The sequence below is a fragment of the Pan troglodytes genome, chromosome 2, assembly GCF_028858775.2.
Source record: "Pan troglodytes isolate AG18354 chromosome 2, NHGRI_mPanTro3-v2.0_pri, whole genome shotgun sequence".
In the NCBI taxonomy this organism is placed as follows: domain Eukaryota; kingdom Metazoa; phylum Chordata; class Mammalia; order Primates; family Hominidae; genus Pan; species Pan troglodytes.
The window spans coordinates 103697871-103715523 of NC_086015.1; the positions used below are offsets into that span (position 1 = coordinate 103697871).

The 17653-nt window shown below is 38.4% G+C and overlaps 1 protein-coding gene across 1 annotated transcript in view; it reads right to left on the reverse strand.

Annotated features, from left to right (window-relative positions):
* The window catches only part of TOMM70 (translocase of outer mitochondrial membrane 70), a 37614-nt gene that overhangs the window by 13787 nt on the left and 6174 nt on the right, over positions 1–17653 (reverse strand). The window contains exons 2-6 of the mRNA XM_526255.8: positions 9575–9748; positions 8988–9114; positions 7250–7359; positions 4364–4512; positions 456–663 (exon numbers count right to left, since the gene is read on the reverse strand). Coding sequence (XP_526255.2) covers positions 456–663; positions 4364–4512; positions 7250–7359; positions 8988–9114; positions 9575–9748 — 768 coding nt within the window. The remainder of the gene's footprint in view (positions 1–455; positions 664–4363; positions 4513–7249; positions 7360–8987; positions 9115–9574; positions 9749–17653) is intronic.

A 17653-nucleotide genomic window follows, 5' to 3' on the forward strand; every position in this document is an offset into this window, starting at 1 on the left:
GGCTGTTCCAACTGTACAACTGCAAGACTTTTGGCATATTTATACATTCTATTTTTAGAACCTTTCTGAATATATTAATGTGTTTTTATTAAGTGTTTTATAACCTGGTGCTACATATTACACATTACTTACAGCATTATCTACAGAATTGCATATCACCTTTACCACTGACCAAATACAGTCCAATATGGTAGGCAGTGGCTACAGGGAGACGATGAAACTACCAGATGCTATAGGAAAAAAAAATTTCCTTTCCTAAATAAAGATAAATATCATTGATATTTATGTTTTCAGATTCACTGCACCAACTACATTATTATTAAGAGTAGTTTCTTCAAAAACAAAAACAGCCCTTTGAAGAATGGCAGTTGAAATGCTTTAAAAAATCTGGCAAAACATAATGAAAGGCATCGCCTTCTATTTAATAATTTCTTCACACACATTTTTTAATGTACCTTCACATTAGCTTCTTTCAAACTGATGACTTTATCTAAATCTGGTTTGGCTGCATTGGCATTGCCAATAAGCAGGTAGAAGGTAGCTCGTAGTAGCAATGCTTCTGCCATGTATTTGCCTTCAGCATCTATTTCTTTTGAGCATTCACTTATGATTTTATCGTAGTTTTCTTCTTCCATATACTGTTTGGCCTTTAAGTATCCAGAACTGAAAATAAAAACAAACATAGGAAATTATTTACTAAGAAAAAATTAAATGTGGCTGGGTGTGGTGGCTCACGCCTGTAATCCCAGCACTTTGGGAGGCCGAGGTGGGCGGATCACGAGGTCAGGCATTCAAGACCAGCCTGGCCAACATGGTGAAACCCGTCTCTACTAAAAATACAAAAATTAGCTGGGCGTGGAGGCGCGTGCCTGTATCCCAGATACTTAGGAGGCTGAGGCAGGAGAATCGCTTGAACCCGGGAGGTGGAGGTTGCAGTGAGCCGAGATGGTGCCACTGCATTCCAGCCTGGGAGACAGAGCAAGACTCCATCTCAAAAAAAAAAAAAAAAAAAAAAAGAAAAGAAAAGAAAGAATTCAATGTTAAAACATGCCACATTTGGCACACCTGAGTTAATTAAGCAATTGTCTATTTCCCCTTAACAAGATAATCAGCCAGTGTGGCATGGAGTTGGGGTGGGGAGGGGCAGTGCGGTTAAACAGATTAGGATTTTTGATGTAGACGGGGATTTTCTTGAAACCTTGGATGAGGAGTTTTAAAAAGGAAGCAGCAGAGTCCTGGATAATACCTCAGCTTAGACATTTAGATACTGAAAAGATGAGCTAATGAGAGACTGATCTGCAACATAGGTAAGGATCCTGTCTTATTCACCTTCATATCTGAGGCACATCAATGGTACTCAACAGTTGTTTAATGGCTAAAAGAAGGAACAGGGAAATAGGAAATAAGTGACTTCAGAGTCACAGAAGCTAAGGCAAGGGGTGTGAGCAGACCTAGAATTAATAACTGAACTTATTGGCTGGATACGGTGGCTCACGCCTGTAATCCCAGCACTTTGGGAGGCCGAGGTGGGCGGATCACGAGGTCAGGAGATCGAGACCATCCTGGCAAACATGGTGAAACCCCATCTCTAATAAAAATACAAAAAAATTAGTCAGGCATGGTGGCGGGTGCCTATAGTCCCAGCTACTCGGGAGGCTGAGGCAGGAGAATGGCGTGAACCCGGGAGGCGGAGCTTGCAGTGAGCTGAGATCGCGCCACTGCACTCCAGCCTGGGCGACAGAGCGAGACTCCGTCTCAAATAAATAAATAAATAAATAAATAAATAAATAAATAAATAACTGAACTTACTAAAGAAGCAAATTTAAAGGAAGACTCTTCCATCAATTAATACTTTAAAAAACACCCTTCTGTATGTTTTAAAAAGCAGTGAGCACAGTATCTCTTATTATTCTTCTAAGATGATGACTTTTATGGAGATGCTTGTAGAAGTAATTTTTTTTAACTGAAATTTGTATTAGGTGTCATGAGGTACATGAGGTATCTTCCAAACATAAGGCATTGTAAATTAAAGTACATTTTCTTATTTCAGTTGTTATATCTGTATAGAGAAAACTGGCAAATGACTTAAAAGTTACGTCAGGCCAGACATGGTGGCTCATGCCTGTAATCCCAGTAGTATGGAAGGCTAACGTGGGAGGATCACCTGAGCCCAGGAGTTCAAGACCAGCTGGGGAAACATGGCAAGACCCTGTCTCCATAATTAAAAACAAAAAAATTTAGCCAGGCATGGTGGTGTGCACTTAGAGTCCCAGCTACGCAAGACATTGAGGCGAGAGGATAGCTTGATTCCAGGAGTTGGAGGCTGTAGTGAGCTATGATCGCAACACTCTACTCCAGCCTGAGTGACCCCCTCTCTCTCCCTTTTGTTTTTTGAGACAGAGTCTTGCTCTGTTCCCCAGGCTGGAGTGCAGTGGCATGATCTTGGCTCACTTCAACCTCTGCCTCTGGGACTCAAGCAATCCTCCCACCTCAGCCTCCCCAGTTGCTAAGACACCACCATGCCAAGCTAATTTTTGTTATTCTTCTGTAGAGACAGGGTTTCTCCATGTTGCCCAGGCTAGTCTCAAACTCCTGGGCTCAAGCAATCTGCCCACCTCAGCCTCTCAAAGTGTTGGGATTACAGGCATGAGCCACCATGTCTGACCTGACCCTGTCTCTTAAAAAAATTTAAAAAGTTATGTCAGCCAAAAATCTTATAAGCTCTATGCTAACCTCTCCTGTAATGACATTCCAATGTTGCCTACATTCTAGTTTTGTTTCTCAGGTCACCAGGCTAAGAAAACACAAACAGGCCAGGTGCAGTGGCTCACACCTGTAATTCCAACACTTTGGAAGGCCGAGGTGGGTGGATCACCTGAGGTCGGGAGTTCGAGACCAGCCTGGCCAACATGGTGAAACTCCGTCTCTACTCAAAATACAAAAATTAGCTGGCGTCGTGGCACGAGCCTGTAATCCCAGCTACTAGGGAAGCTGAGGCGGGAGAATTGCTTGATCCCAGTAGGCAGAGGTTGCAGTGAGCCAAGATTGCACCACCACTGCACTCCAGCCTAGGCGAAAGATACCTCATTATCAAAAAAAAAAAAAAAAAAGAGAGAAAAGAACGAAAACACAAACAATGATTAAATCAGATTAGAAGTAATCCCACTTACTGAAGAACATAAGTGCTAGTTATTTATAAGCATGATTTCTACACCTCACAATAACCTTGTAAGGTAAATATTACTAGGATGATAAAGCTAAGGCTCAGAGTAAAATGGAATTTAAAACTTGGGTCCAATTCCAGTTAGTGTGCTGATGATAGCTAGCTACGTCCTACCATCTCTCAGTAAAGCTTTTAGAATAATGGTATTAAATTCATTATAGTTTTTCTGGGACAAGGACTATTTCTTAACCAGAAGAAGAAAGTATTTGCATAACTGTCACAAGAGCTAATATGACATCTTAAACATTTAATTCCCAACTACAATCTTCTCAAAGATTGTGTATCAATGAACTAAAATTTGTACACTGCAGTATAATTATGCACAGTATCTTCTCTTAAAAGGTCAATAGCAATGGTAGAAAAATTGGAAGATAAAAATCAAAAGCAATTTGTTTCTTCAAACCCTCCAATATGCTGAAGATGCAAAACCCAGTTATGCACAGCTACTAGAACAGTATTTCCTTTTCTTCCTAACTCGTTAAAAAAATCATGTTGATAATAATATTGTACCTTCTCTCAGAGAGGGCTACCCTTGACAGAAAAATACAAGTATTCATAAATACGAATGGAATAAAGCAGGCTAGATGGTTTATATGACATTATATCATTAGGTCTCCAGCTAGAAACACAGTATCCTGTACTTTGGTTTCAGCTCTCTACAGGCTCCAACAAGAAGCCCTCCAAATGGGCATCTTCCTAGACAAGCAGAAAAATCCTTGAAAAAATTCACTCTTTGGGCACCCCTAAAAGTATCTGTTTATAAATTAAAAACTTCCCTGCACTAGAACATCTGCATGTTGAGCTACACAATAATTTTCAAGTTATTGCCTCTATTCAAACACGGTCAGCCACTGGATTCAATGGGAGTCCTTTTGAGAAGATCATATAGGACCTTGAGTAAAAGCAGGGTAGACTCCTGGCAGTAAAACCCTGAGTCACCAGAGAAGTAACAGATACATGCTAGAAAGAAAAGTGTTTTTATAATAATAATATTATATAATTTTTAATTATATTTCTGTCTATCTCTATCTGTAGATAGATAGCTGCTGTTGTGAGATGGCTCAGAACCCATATGGGCCCTAAGGAAAGTTCAAAGCACCCAAAACACCACTAAGTAGACACTATGCTTGACATACTTACTTTTCTTTCACTTCTAAAGCCTCCCCTTCCTTGTCTTTATCTTCATCAGATTTCTCTCCTTTAAGCATGGGCTGGGAAATGATATCATCCGTGAAAGAACTGAAGTAAGATTTGATAAACTGTGGAGATGGCATCAGAGGTTCACGATTCTGAAATTTAGTCATGTTTAAAGACATCAGGATGGGAAATACCAACCAAAGAAGCAGGTACATTGTAGAACGCTAAGAATAACTGTCATAAAAATTGGATTCTCATTTTCAAATAACTAAAATTAAGCTCCAAGCCACAGAACAAAAGACAGTGGAAAAGGTGAAGCTGCCAGTCCCAGCTGTTTAAAGCTGGTTTTAAATGAGAGCCTTTTCCCTCTACAAAGATGTAAGACCACATCTTACACAGGTGCTGAAAATGTTAAGTCCATTTACCTTGGGCTTTCATCTGAAGATCTTTATTACAGGTAAGTGCCACTGAAAACCATACTGAAATCACATTTCCTGTTTTGATTATTTATTTGAGGCGTAGCCACCCAATTCACAATTATGGGAGTATTTTGTTCCTCCCGAAACACAATTACCGTTTTAAATAAATAAGTTTTAAATAAAGTGGAAATAACACACCCAAAAGGCTCTCATAATGTATTTTGAATGCTTTATCTATAAAATTCAGCCCAAAGAGTTTAATGGAAACATGCGATTTTTCATTTTATGTATAACAAATATCATTACTGTTATTTTGGTAATGTCTTCATATTTGAAGGAATAAAAAAAGGAATTGGCTTTATAAGTAAATTATTTAATCTAGGATAGATAAAAGTGGGATAGACAGAGAACTAAAAAGGAAACCTAAGAGAAAACCCATATTGATCTGTGGGCACTCTCTGGGGAGAGATTCAATTCGTTTTAATTTAGGATAATAAAATAAATATTTTAAGTCAAATGGTCACCTATCAAGTGATAAATATGCCTAACTTTAGTACTTTACTAAAGACACTCTGAGAATAAATACATAGTGGCAATCATTTACCATTTTAGGGGAAAAGCTTAAATAGAAATTTAAATACCACTTACCTGAAGCTAGATAAATCATTAATGTTTTTTAGTTTCCTGTTTCAGCTTAGAAATGAAGCTATCACCTCCCTGCCTTCCATACAGGGTTATAAATTTAAAGTGAAAATAAACTGTTACAAGAAAGGGATTTAAGTATCAAAGGAACAGGATACAAATTCTAGTTCTGCCACTTATTAGCTATGTGATATTATGCATGTCATTAAACGTCTAGTATCAGTGTTCTCATCTCTAAAATGGCAATAGAAATATTTGCCTTATTTATCTTATACAGTTGTTATAAAAAAATCAAAATAATAATATGGAAGGTATTTTGTGATTTACAAAGTGACAAACAAACAGATTAGAAAATGTGGAAACTGATCTGTAACCTATGTAAATATACATTATTTTATATTTTCTTACCATCTTGCAATCCAACCAGTCTAATTACTCCACACTATGTACAAGGAAACTAGGTTCCTTCGAGGTTCAATTTATGGACTCTACCATGGTGTTTTACAAAGTGATTTTGAGAAACACTAGTCTTATGAGATGCTCGAGAGAAAAAAAAATCCATGGTTTAAAGAGACTGGGGCCAGGCACAGTGGCTCACGCCTGTAATTCTAGCACTTTGGGAGGCTTAGGAAGTTGGACGGCTTGAGCTCAGGAGTTCGAGACCAGCCTGGGTAACATGGTGAAACCCTGCCTCTACTAAAGTACAAAAAAATTAGCCAGACATAGTGGTGCATGCCTGTAGTCCCAGCTACTTGGGAGACTGAGGAACGAGAATTGCTTGAACCTGGGAGGCAGAGGTTGCAGTGAGCCAAGATAGCAACTGCAGTCCAGCCTGGGTGACAAAGAAAGAAAAAACAAACAAACAAACAAACAAACAAACAAAAAAACAGAGAGAGAGACTGGGAACCACTACAGCCACTACAGCTATACCCCTCTTAGAGATTCACAACACACCTTAGTAGATTATTAAAGTCCTGCAGTGAAGAAACTTGTTTTAACTGTTTCACTCAGCTAATATCCAGAGATATAAAATTAAAAATACAGATTACTAAAATCAATTCAAGAAAAACCAAGTTATTATTAAAGGAAAAAGGAACAATTATCTCGCTATTACTGGGATTTAACAGTGAATCTCCAGTGATGCTTAGTGATGCCTATGGTACTCTCTTTACTTACATCTCACCTTGGGCACTTAACTACCGCATGCCTTTTATACATAGTAACAGTCAGTCTCTCTCACTAAATTTTAATTCTATAAGGGCAAGGGCCATGTCTTTGAACCCATCCCTCTAAAATGCCAAACATGTAGCTTTGTTTAATAAATGATTGTTGAATTAAACTACCTGTTAATAATAGCCTAAAACTAATGCCAACTTACTCAGTATACCTTTAAAAACTTTAATAATATAGAAAAATATTTTTCTGTGAAAGGCCAGATAGTAAATATTTTAGGCTTTGGAGTCTATACAGTTTGTCACAACCACTCAACTCTGCTGTTATATCTCAAAGGCAGCTGAAAACAACATGTGACTGAACATTATTTATAAAAACAGGTAGCAGACTGGATTTGGCCTATGGGCCACAGTGTGGCAATCCCTAACACAGATGAATTCCAATATTCTCCAGGTAGAGTAATGGACAGAGCATATATTCTTACTGAAGAAGGACAAGCCATAAAAGCCAAAGATAACAGGAAGAAGAAATATAACCCAGTTCTAATTGCAGTTGTTGCCATTACCACTATGCCTAAGCTTAAGCAGCATAAATTAGAAAATACCCTTCACAATGTACACAGTACTCCCCCATTCCCCAAATCAGATCAATTTACCTTATATTTTTCCTTGGCTTTCTCTTTTCCAAGGAGTTTAAGAACTTTATCGGCTAACAGCATGCTTTGTTGATTTTGGAACCCTTCTAATATACACACAGCAGTGACATCTAGAAATGATGAAAAACACAAGGGTAAATATAAAATTATTGCAAAGATGGGTCAACAGCATCAAATGGGTACAATGTAACTACAGAAAGCCAAACTAAATTCATGGCCAAATGGGACTGTTTCATTTCCAATTAACTGATTCTTAATACCTAATTTTATATTCTCTATGACCAAACTGAAAGCTCAGAAAGTCACTCCAATTCTCTGGGGTTTGCTTTCCTTAACTGTGAAATGAAAGGGGCTATGCTGCATGATTTCTGATGTTTCTCACCACTCTAACATTCTCTTCTGGCTAGCAACTCTAAGGCATATAAACATAGTGTGGCTCTCTCATGTCTGGTGTTTGTTTATAGGCCTCAGAGTTATTCCCTGTCTCCAAAGCCATCTTGCCACAGAGCTCTCAAATAAATCTGCCTCAATACCATTTTCATCTGGTTATGTCACAGCTCAAGATGCATGCAGTGGTTTGAAATTAAAAAGTAAGTGGTTTCTTAACCTCTCAGCCTTTCGTTCAAAGCACTCAAACAATGGACGTCTCGTCTCTTTCCGAATTAAATTTCTTGCAATTCCACATCCTTGCTCCACCAATCAAGTCAATCTGCTGATATATTCCCCTGATAACCACGGCTAGCGCCAATGTCAATGTCTTTTTTCCCATCCTGTTTCTTCTACGTGACACTTCGATCAACCTCCTCTCTGCCAGTTATTGTGTTAGTAACTTCAAGGTCTGGTTCAAAACTCAGGATTCCCTTTTCTAAAACAACAGTCTTTTCACACACTACCAAAGTATGTGCCACCACAAAACCTCAAATTTTGCTAAAATGTTCTCTAAAATACCCTCATTTGGTAATCTACACTTTTCTTTTCAGAAAGGGGCCTTTTCCTTTTACTGATGCTTTTAAAGCAGACAAATATTAAGTGGAAAGAACTTTTAGATTGTAGAAAATTATACTTTGGTTTTGCTTCATGTCACCTAGAAGAATGTACTTTAAAGGCTGGATGTATACTGTTAATTGCAGCTTTGGAAGCAGAGAAATGGCCAATCAGAGACCACAGAATATTTATGGCATTTAATGAGAATGACAAATTCACTCTGAGGCTTTGTACCAATTACATCATTTCCAATTAGGTGTAAATTAGGTATAAAACAATAATTTCCAATTGGGTATAAAATAATGTTTGAAAATACCAAGGGCAAAAAACAATGTTTTCTTTAACGATTCATCTCAAAGCTATGTTTATACATATTATAAACACAGCTCTCAAAGCTATATTTATACATATTAAATGAAATATGTAGAACCTTAGAAACACTATCACTTGCTAAAACTTCTTTTCTGATTTCCTTATTCAGAGAATTATACTAATGCTCATTAGCTGCTAAGTTTAAAATGTGTAGTACATAAACTCCTAATCTTAATAGTCATTTAATTCCATAGTTGAGAACAGAGACAATACTTAAGTATCAGCAATCTTACTTTAAACTAGAAGACACAATCTTAAGTGCAAAGGAATCCAACTTTTAAAAACAACTGATTCTTGCACTCACAAGGCAGTTTCATATACATTTACCAATGACTACAAAATATTAAGTAATTTTCATATGTAAACACAAAATTACCCTCACCTTCTAAACATTCCTTCTTATTGTCTAGCTTCTCATGGGCTTTTGCACGTCTAAAGAGAGCTTTCACATATTTGGGATTAAGTTCAACAGCTTTTGTACAATCTTGTGCCACTTCTTTCCATTTTTGCTGTAATTGAAAGTATTTTTAAAAAGTCACACTAAAGAAAGTACTGTTCAATAGAAATCAGTTTAAACTTGATAGGCTGAGTATTAAAAGTCCTAGAATAAAAAAGTATTCCTAATACAAAGAGTTAATATCTGCAATACATTACAACAGCTCATATAAATATCAAAAAGTTAAAGAAATAGCCTCAAACTGTTGAGGAGAATAGGGTCACCAGAAACTTTCTATACTATCTAATTTTATAAAATGTGAAATATACTTAACTTTGGAGTATATCTGTAGTCAGTAAAACTACAGAATTTGTTCTTTAAAAAGTTTTGCAATTAATGGAAATAAAAACAACATCCCATAATTTTGAAACAACTTCAAAAAATGTATTAGGTTTATTTGAGTAGCTTTAACTGCAACTTTAAGCAAATAAAGAGAAAGAAAAGGAACAGAAGAAACAACCTAGAGTACATACCAACTGTTCAAAGGCAGCAGCTCTGTTTTGATAAAATGTAGAAAGGTCAACATTCTTCTCTGTAGGGCACAAGCTAATAGCCTCAGTATAGCATTGAATAGCTTGTTCATATTTTCCTGCTTTAAAATATTTATTGCCTTTATTCTTGGCTGCTTGGGCTCTATCAAGAGAGTTCTGAAATGAGAGGAAACAATTATCAAACACTAATCAACATTCACAGACTCAGACCACAGTAATTAAACAATAAATTGATAAAAACAGGAAGACAGAATGGCTGTTTACAATGTAAGTTGCTTCATACAAATATCTTCATGGAATAGATTCTAACTAGTAGGATTGTTGAGTCAAAAAGCATATCTTGGCCAGGCACGGTAGCTCATGCCTATAATCTCAACACTTTGGGAGGCTGAGGCGGGTGGATCACTTGAGGCCAGGAGTTTGAGACCAGCCTGGGCAACGTGTTGGAACCCCGTCTCTATTAAAAATACAAAAAATAGCTGGGTATGGTGGCACACGCCTGCAGTCCCGACTACCCGGGTGGCTGAGGCATGAGAATTGCTTGAATCTAGGAGGTGGAGGCTACAGTGAGCCGAGATCATAGCACTGTACTCCAGCCTTGGTGAGAGATTGGGACTCTGTCTCCGCCTGCCCCCCCAAAAAAGCATGAGAGGTGTCTTGCTATGCTGCCCAGGCTACTCTCAAGCTCAAGCAATCCCCCTACCTCCATGTTCTAGGCAGATGGGATTACAGGTGCACACCACCATGCCCAGCTAAAAGACACAGACACAGACACAGACACAGACACAGACACACACACACACACACACACACACACACACATATATGTATATACTTTTTTTTTTTTTTTCTTGAGACAGGGTCTCTCTGTCGCCCAGGCTGGAGTGCAGTGGCACAATCTTGGCTTGCTGCAACCTCCACCTCCTAGGTTCAAGTGATTCTCCTGCCTCAGCCTCCCGAGTAGCTAGGGCTACCGGCGTGCACCACCACATCTGGCTAATTTTTTAATTTTTAGTAGAGATGGGGTTTTGCCATGTTGCCCAGGCTGGAGTCTTATATGTTTTTAATTTCAAAAACACTCAGACTTTTTCAAAAAGGCTGTAGTACTTTAAAGTTTTTAAAGGATTTAAAGTGCGCAAAGGATTTCTAGGAAGCTCTAAGTATCTAAGATCAGAATATTATATAGCTACTTTAAGCTAGCTAGTGTCAACCAGAATGTATATTTTAAAATTGATGTGGGAGGATGAAAGGAACCAAGACAAGCACATAGAAATTAATAGATGAACTTAAAATCTTCCATTTGTCAGTAGACTTAATTATGTTCCAAAAGCTTTGAGACATAAATTTAATTTCAAGGATACATATGTTTCAGGACTATGAATATGTGCCAGGACTAACAGAGACTGCTACAGGACTGACAGAGAAACACCCACAAAACACCCACAATAAAGCAAAACTAGGAATCCCTTATGTAGTTGTGGGCTCTGGGGGGCAATCGTCAGGGTGATTGCTAGAAAACTTGCATTTGAGACAACCTCAACAATCCTCCCACTCCACTGGAGGAAGCAGAAATCACATTAGAGTAGGGCTGTGTCATTCAGGAGTGAGGATCTTCTATATGAGAGACAAGTGGCCAGGTACCATGGCACACACCTATCGTTTCAGATACTTGGGATGCTGAGGCAGAACTGCTTAAGCCCAGGAGTTTGAGATTAGCCTGGACAACATATTGAGACATTGAGACCAGACTCTCTTAAAAGAGACAAATGACAGTGACAGGGCATACCATACCTTGCCTCTGTTTTTTAAGAGACCACACAATCGAGAATTGCTAACAAAAGGGAAAAACAACCCATAAAAAAAGAGGCCCCCAACTCAAATATAAAAGTAGTATCTGAGAAAGCAGGATATACCAAGCAAACAAAAAATTTAGTTTCAAAAAAATGAGAGGCTATCTTCCCATCATTAAAAGAGGTTGCTTTTAAAGAGCACCAATTAGAAATCTTAAAAATGAAAAAAGATTATTACAATTAATTCAGCAGATTGGCTGTATATTAAAGAAGCAAGCTGAGGAGCGAATTAACCAGTAGAGAATGGGGGAAACCTGACAGAATGCCATGGAAACAGAGGACAGGGAGGTGGGAAGTTTGGAGAAATTAAATGACATGAAGTATAAATCCAGAAGTTCCATCATTTGCCTATGTGGAGTTCTAAAAGGAAAGGCATAGAAAAAAAAATCTAAGGAATTGGAGAAATTCTCGGAGTTGAAGAAAAATGACATGCATTTTTAGACACATCATGGTGAAATTTCACAACAAAAATCCTGAAAGTATTTAAACAGAAAAACAATCCAGTGCCAGACTGTCACCAACATTTGGTATAAAAACCAATTAAGTAACAATTTCAAAGTTCTTTTTTTTTTTTTTCAAAGTTCTAAAGCAAGATTATTTTGTAACTAAAGTCTTATACCTAGCTAAACTAGCATTTGAGGTTGAACACAAGAACAGAAATAGAAATGTACAGCTTCCTTACCACTAAAAATAAACCCCCAAATAAGGAAATGACCAATACAACAAAAAGCAGAAAGGAAGGAAAAATAAGAAACAAAAAAGCAGAGTAAATATGGCAGTAATTGCTAAACATGTAAATAGTAAAAATAAATGTGAGTAGTTTAGAGCCCTGCATTGAAAGACTTTCAAATTGTTTAAAACCAAAACTAACTACCTGCTGCCTATAAGGCATGATGTAAAACCAAATGACATACTAAGGCCAAACAATTTTTTTTTTAAAAAAGGAATGTAAAAAGTTGTGGAAGGTGAATACTAAAAAATAAAAATTAAGGTAATATAGACAAAATACCATTCAAAAGCATCACATGATGTCCAGATAGTTTTACTGATAAAAGGTTCAATCTGTAAAAAAGGCACAATAATCATGAATCTTCATTTATCTAATAAAGGTTTAAAATAAACTCAATTGGCTGGGTGCAGTGGCTCACGCCTGTAATCCCAGCACTTTGGGAGGCTGAGGCGGGTGGATTACCTCAGGTCAGGAGTTCGAGACCAGCCTGGCCAACGTGGTGAAACCCTGTCTCTACAAAAATAGAAAAATTAGCCAGGATGGTGGCAGGCACCTGTAGTCCCAGCTACTCAGGAGGCTAAGGCAGGAGAATCACCTGAACTCAGGAGGCGGAGGTTGCAGTGAGCCAAGATCACACCACTGCACTCCAGCCTGGGAGACAGAGTGTGACTCCATCTAAAAAAAAAAAGAAACAAAGGAAACAGACTCAAGTATCATTGTCTCATGCACCACTGGCTCCAAGACAAAAGGTCATTAAAGTTAAAGACAAACAGAATCATCAGGATAATTACATCTTTTTCTTTTTGCCAAGCAAGTATAATTGAATTTATTTTAGTTGATATGATTCTACTATACAATAACCAACAGTGTAGTCTTTATCCTGAAGGACCATACTGTAGACTAGTGTAGGAAACAAACAACCGTCAATCTCGCAGAAGAACTATTACTGATAGAAACGCTAAAATCCCATTATGAAAATGTACAGTTATACGCCACATAACAATGTTTTAGTCAATAACAGACTGAATATACAATGGTGGTCCCATAAGATTATCATGGAGCTGAAAAATTCCTATTGCCTAGTGATGTCACAGCCATTGTAATGCACTACTCATGTACCTGTGGTGCTGCCGGTATAAACAAACCTACTATGCTGTTAGATGTATAAAAGTATAGCATATATTGGGGCCGGGTGCAGTGGCTCATGCCTGTAATCCCAGCACTTTGGGAGGCCAAGGCAGTAGATCATTTGAGATCAGCAGTTTGAAACCAGCCTGACCAACACGGTGAAACCCCATGTCCACTAAAAATACAAAACAATTAGCCAGGTGTGGTGGCGAGCGCCTGTAATCCCAGCTACTCAGAAGGCTGAGTCAGGAGAATCACTCGAACCTGGGAGGCAGAGGTTGTAGTGAGCCAAGATTGCGCCACTGCACTCCAGCCTGGGCAACAGAGAGAGACTGCATCCCAAAAGAAACAAAAACAAAAAACAGGCTGAGTGCGGCGGCTCACGCTTGTAATTCCAGCACTTTGGGAGGCCGAGGCGGGCGGATCATGAGGTCAGGAGATCAAGACCATCCTGGCTAACACGGTGAAACCCCGTCTCTACTAAAAATACAAAAAAAATTAGCCAGGTGTGGTGGCGGGCGCCTGTAGTCCCAGCTACTCAGGAGGCTGAGGCAGGAGAATGGTGTGAACCTGGGAGGCGGCGCTTGCAGTGAGCCGAGATGGCACTGCTGCACTCCATCCTGGGCAACAGAGTAAGACTCCGTCTCAAAAAAAAAAGTATAGCAAATACAATAATGTATAGTACATATACTTGAGAATGACAATAAACAACTGTGTTACTGGTTTATGTGTTTACTATACATATACTATACTTTTTGTTATGTTAGTATACTCCTACTTTTTTTTAAAGTTAACTATAAAATAGCCTCAAGGCAGGTCTTGAAGGCAAGAGCTACTCCAGAAAAAGGCTTCTTATCATAAGAGATGACAGATCCCTGCATGTTAATGCCCTTGAAGATCTTCCAGTGGGACAAGATGTAGAGGAGGACAGGGATACTGATGATTCTGACCTTGTGTAGGCCTAGGCTAATGTATCTGTGTCTTAGTTTTTAACAAAAAAGTTTAAAAGTTTTAAAAAAAATTTTTTTAATAAGACAAAGCTTATAGAGTAGGGATATAAAGAAAGAAAATATTTTTGTGAAGCTGTACAATGTGCTTGTGTTTTAAGCTAAGTGTTACTTATTTTTTAAGAGACAAAGTCTCCCTATTTGTCCAGGCTGGTATCGAATTCCTGAGATTAAGCAATCCTCCCACCTTAGCCTTCCAAGTAGCTGTACGTTAAGCTAAATGTTACTAAAAAAAGTTAAAAAAATTTAAAAGTTCATAAAGTTAAAAAGTTACATACAGTAAGCTAAGGTTAATTATCGAAGAAAAGTATGTTATAAATTTAGTGTAGCCTAAGGGGTATAGTGTTTAAACAGTATACTACAGTAGCATTCAGTAATGTCCTAGGCCTTTACTTTCACTCACCCACTGACCCAGAGCAGCTTCCAGTCTGACAAGCTCCATGTTAAGTGCTCTAAAGAGGTGTACCATTTTTTATCTTTTATACTGTATTTTTACTGGATCTTTTCTATGTTTAGGTACCCAAATATTTACCACTGTGTTACAGTTGCCCACAGTATTCAGCACAATAAAATGCAGTACAGGTTTGTAGCCTAGGATCAATAGGTTATGCCATATAGCATAGGTGCGTAGGAGACTGTACTATCTAGGTTTGTGTCAGTATACTTGATGAAATCGACTAACGATGCACTTATTGGAACACATCTCTATTGTTAAGTGATGCATGACTATATATTAGGTGGTTGGTAAATTTTTGAGCCAACAAGCAGAAAATTATTAGTCCAAAGAGTAGCAACTGCATATACACACACACATAAATCCAATATTATTCAAGTGAGACACATGATCTAAAGTAAATACTTCAGGTAATACACCTAAGAAAACATTGGGAAACATATCTTTTCAAACAGTATGGAAGATTTCTTTCTTTTCTTTTTTGAGACAGAGTCTTGCTCTGTCACCCAGGCTGGAGTGCAGTGGTGTGACCTCGGCTCACTGCAACCTGTCTTCCGGGTTCAAGTGATTCTTCTGCCTCAGCCTCCTGAGTAGCTGGGATTACAAGTGCACGCCACCATGCCAAACTAATTTTTGTATTTTTAGTAGAGACATAGGGTTTCACTATGTTGGCCAGGCTTGTCTTGAACTCCTGATCTCAGGTGATCCACACACCTCAGCCTCCCAAAGTGTTGGGATTACAGGCATAAGTTACTGTGCCCGGCCTGGAGATTTCTTAAAGAACTAGAATAGATCTAAAAAGAACTAGAATAGGTCTACCATTTGATTCAGCAATTCTACTACTGGGTATCTACCCAAAGGAAAAGAAGTCATTATATCAAAAAGACACCTGCATGTGTATGTTTATTGCAGCACAATTCACCATTGCAAAGATATGGAACTGGCCAGGCGCGGTGGCTCATGCCTGTAATCCCAGCACTTTGGGAGGCAGAGGTGGGTGGGTCACCTGAGGTCAGGAGTTCAAGACCAGCCTGGCCAACATGGAGAAACCCCATCTCTACTAAAAACACAAAATTAGCTGGGCATGGTGGCGCATGCTTGTAATCCCAGCTAGTCGGGAGGCTGAGGCAGGAGAATCGCTTGAACCCAGGCAGCAGAGGCTGCAGTAAGCCGAGATTGTGCCATTGCACTCCAGCCTGGGCACCAAGAGTGAAACTCTGTCTCAAAAAAAAAAAAAAAAAAAAAGATAGGGAACCAACCTAAGTGCCCACTGATAAAAGTGTAGTATATATACCCATGGAATACTACTCGGCCATTAAAAAACAAACATGAAATAATGTCTTGCAGCAACTTAGATGGAGCTGGAGGCCAATATTCTAAGTGAAGTAACTCAGAAATGGGAAACCAAATACCATATGTTCTCACTTATAAGTGGGAGCTAAACTGCAGGTACACAAAAGCATACAGAGTGACATAACGGACTATGGAGACTCAGAGGAGGAGGGTGGCAGAGCATGTAAGTGATAAAAAAAAACCTACATATTGGGTACAATGTACACTTGGGTGATGAGTGCACTAAAATCTCAGACTTTACCACTATACAATTCATCCATGTGACCAAAAACCACGTGTACCACAAAAGATATTGAAATAAAAAATAATAAATATATCTTTTCTCTCTTCAGTGTACTGAGACTTGTCAAACGAGGCAGAACCTAGGAACATACCCCTCAGCTCTTAATGACATGAAATCTACTGTAGAAAACAGGTTACATTTTGAAATGAAAGCTACAATATTAAGGTACAATCCAGGTAAATCTAGTGGAATACAAAGTAAGAAAATCAGGTTTTGCTTAGGATAGTCAGTGAAGGCTACTCATGAGAATCCGCTCTGAAATAAAAATGACTAACAAAAGACAGGAAAGTACTCCAGGAAGGAAAAATAACCCTAAAAGGATTAGCCCACATATAGAACCTCAGGAGATCAGAAATGCACCAGCCTCTAAAAACAAGTCCTGCAACATGATTACATGACTACATTGCAAAAAGCTGTCAATGATATACATCTGGCAATAAGAAAACTATTATAAATCCTCAGCATTTATAAAATATTAACCTGATGATCACGTACAGTCACTGTAAAAGAAAATGAGCTAGAATTAGGTACATTAATCTGCGTGTGAGAAAATAAAATGGGTATTAATTTGTCACCATGATGACACACTTATACCCAGTTAAAATATACCTGAGATGGTTTGATGTTTCTCTTAAAATGGTTTTATTGTTTCAAATTTCTCAAACTCAAAAAGCATATATTATACTTGAATCACAGCTTTATAGAAGTAGCAAATAACTCTGGAACACTTACTGTATGAGAAACAATGTTTCAATACTTATTGACCAACTGTTACTTTCTTTTCTTTCCTTTTCTTTTCTTTTTTTTTTTTTTTTTTTTTTTGAGATAGAGTTTTGCTCTGTCGCCCAGGGGGGCACGATGTCCACTCACTGCAACCTAAATAACTCTGGAACACTTACTGTATGAGAAACAATGTTTCAATACTTATTGACCAATTGTTACTTACTTTCTTTCTTTCTTTTTTTGAGACAGAGTTTTGCTCTGTCACCCAGGCTGGAGTGCAATGGCAGGATCTCAGCTCATTGCAACCTCCACCTCCCGGGTTCAAGTGATCCTCTCCCCTCAGTCTCCTGAGTAGCTGGGATTACAGAAACCCACCATCATGCCCGGCTAATTTTTGTATTTTTGTAGAGATGGGGTTTCACCATGTTGGCCAGGCCAGTCTTGAACTCCTGCCCTCAGGTGATCCACCTGCCTCAGCTTCCCAAAGCGCTGGGATTACAGGTGTGAGCCACTGTACCTGGCCAACCAATTGT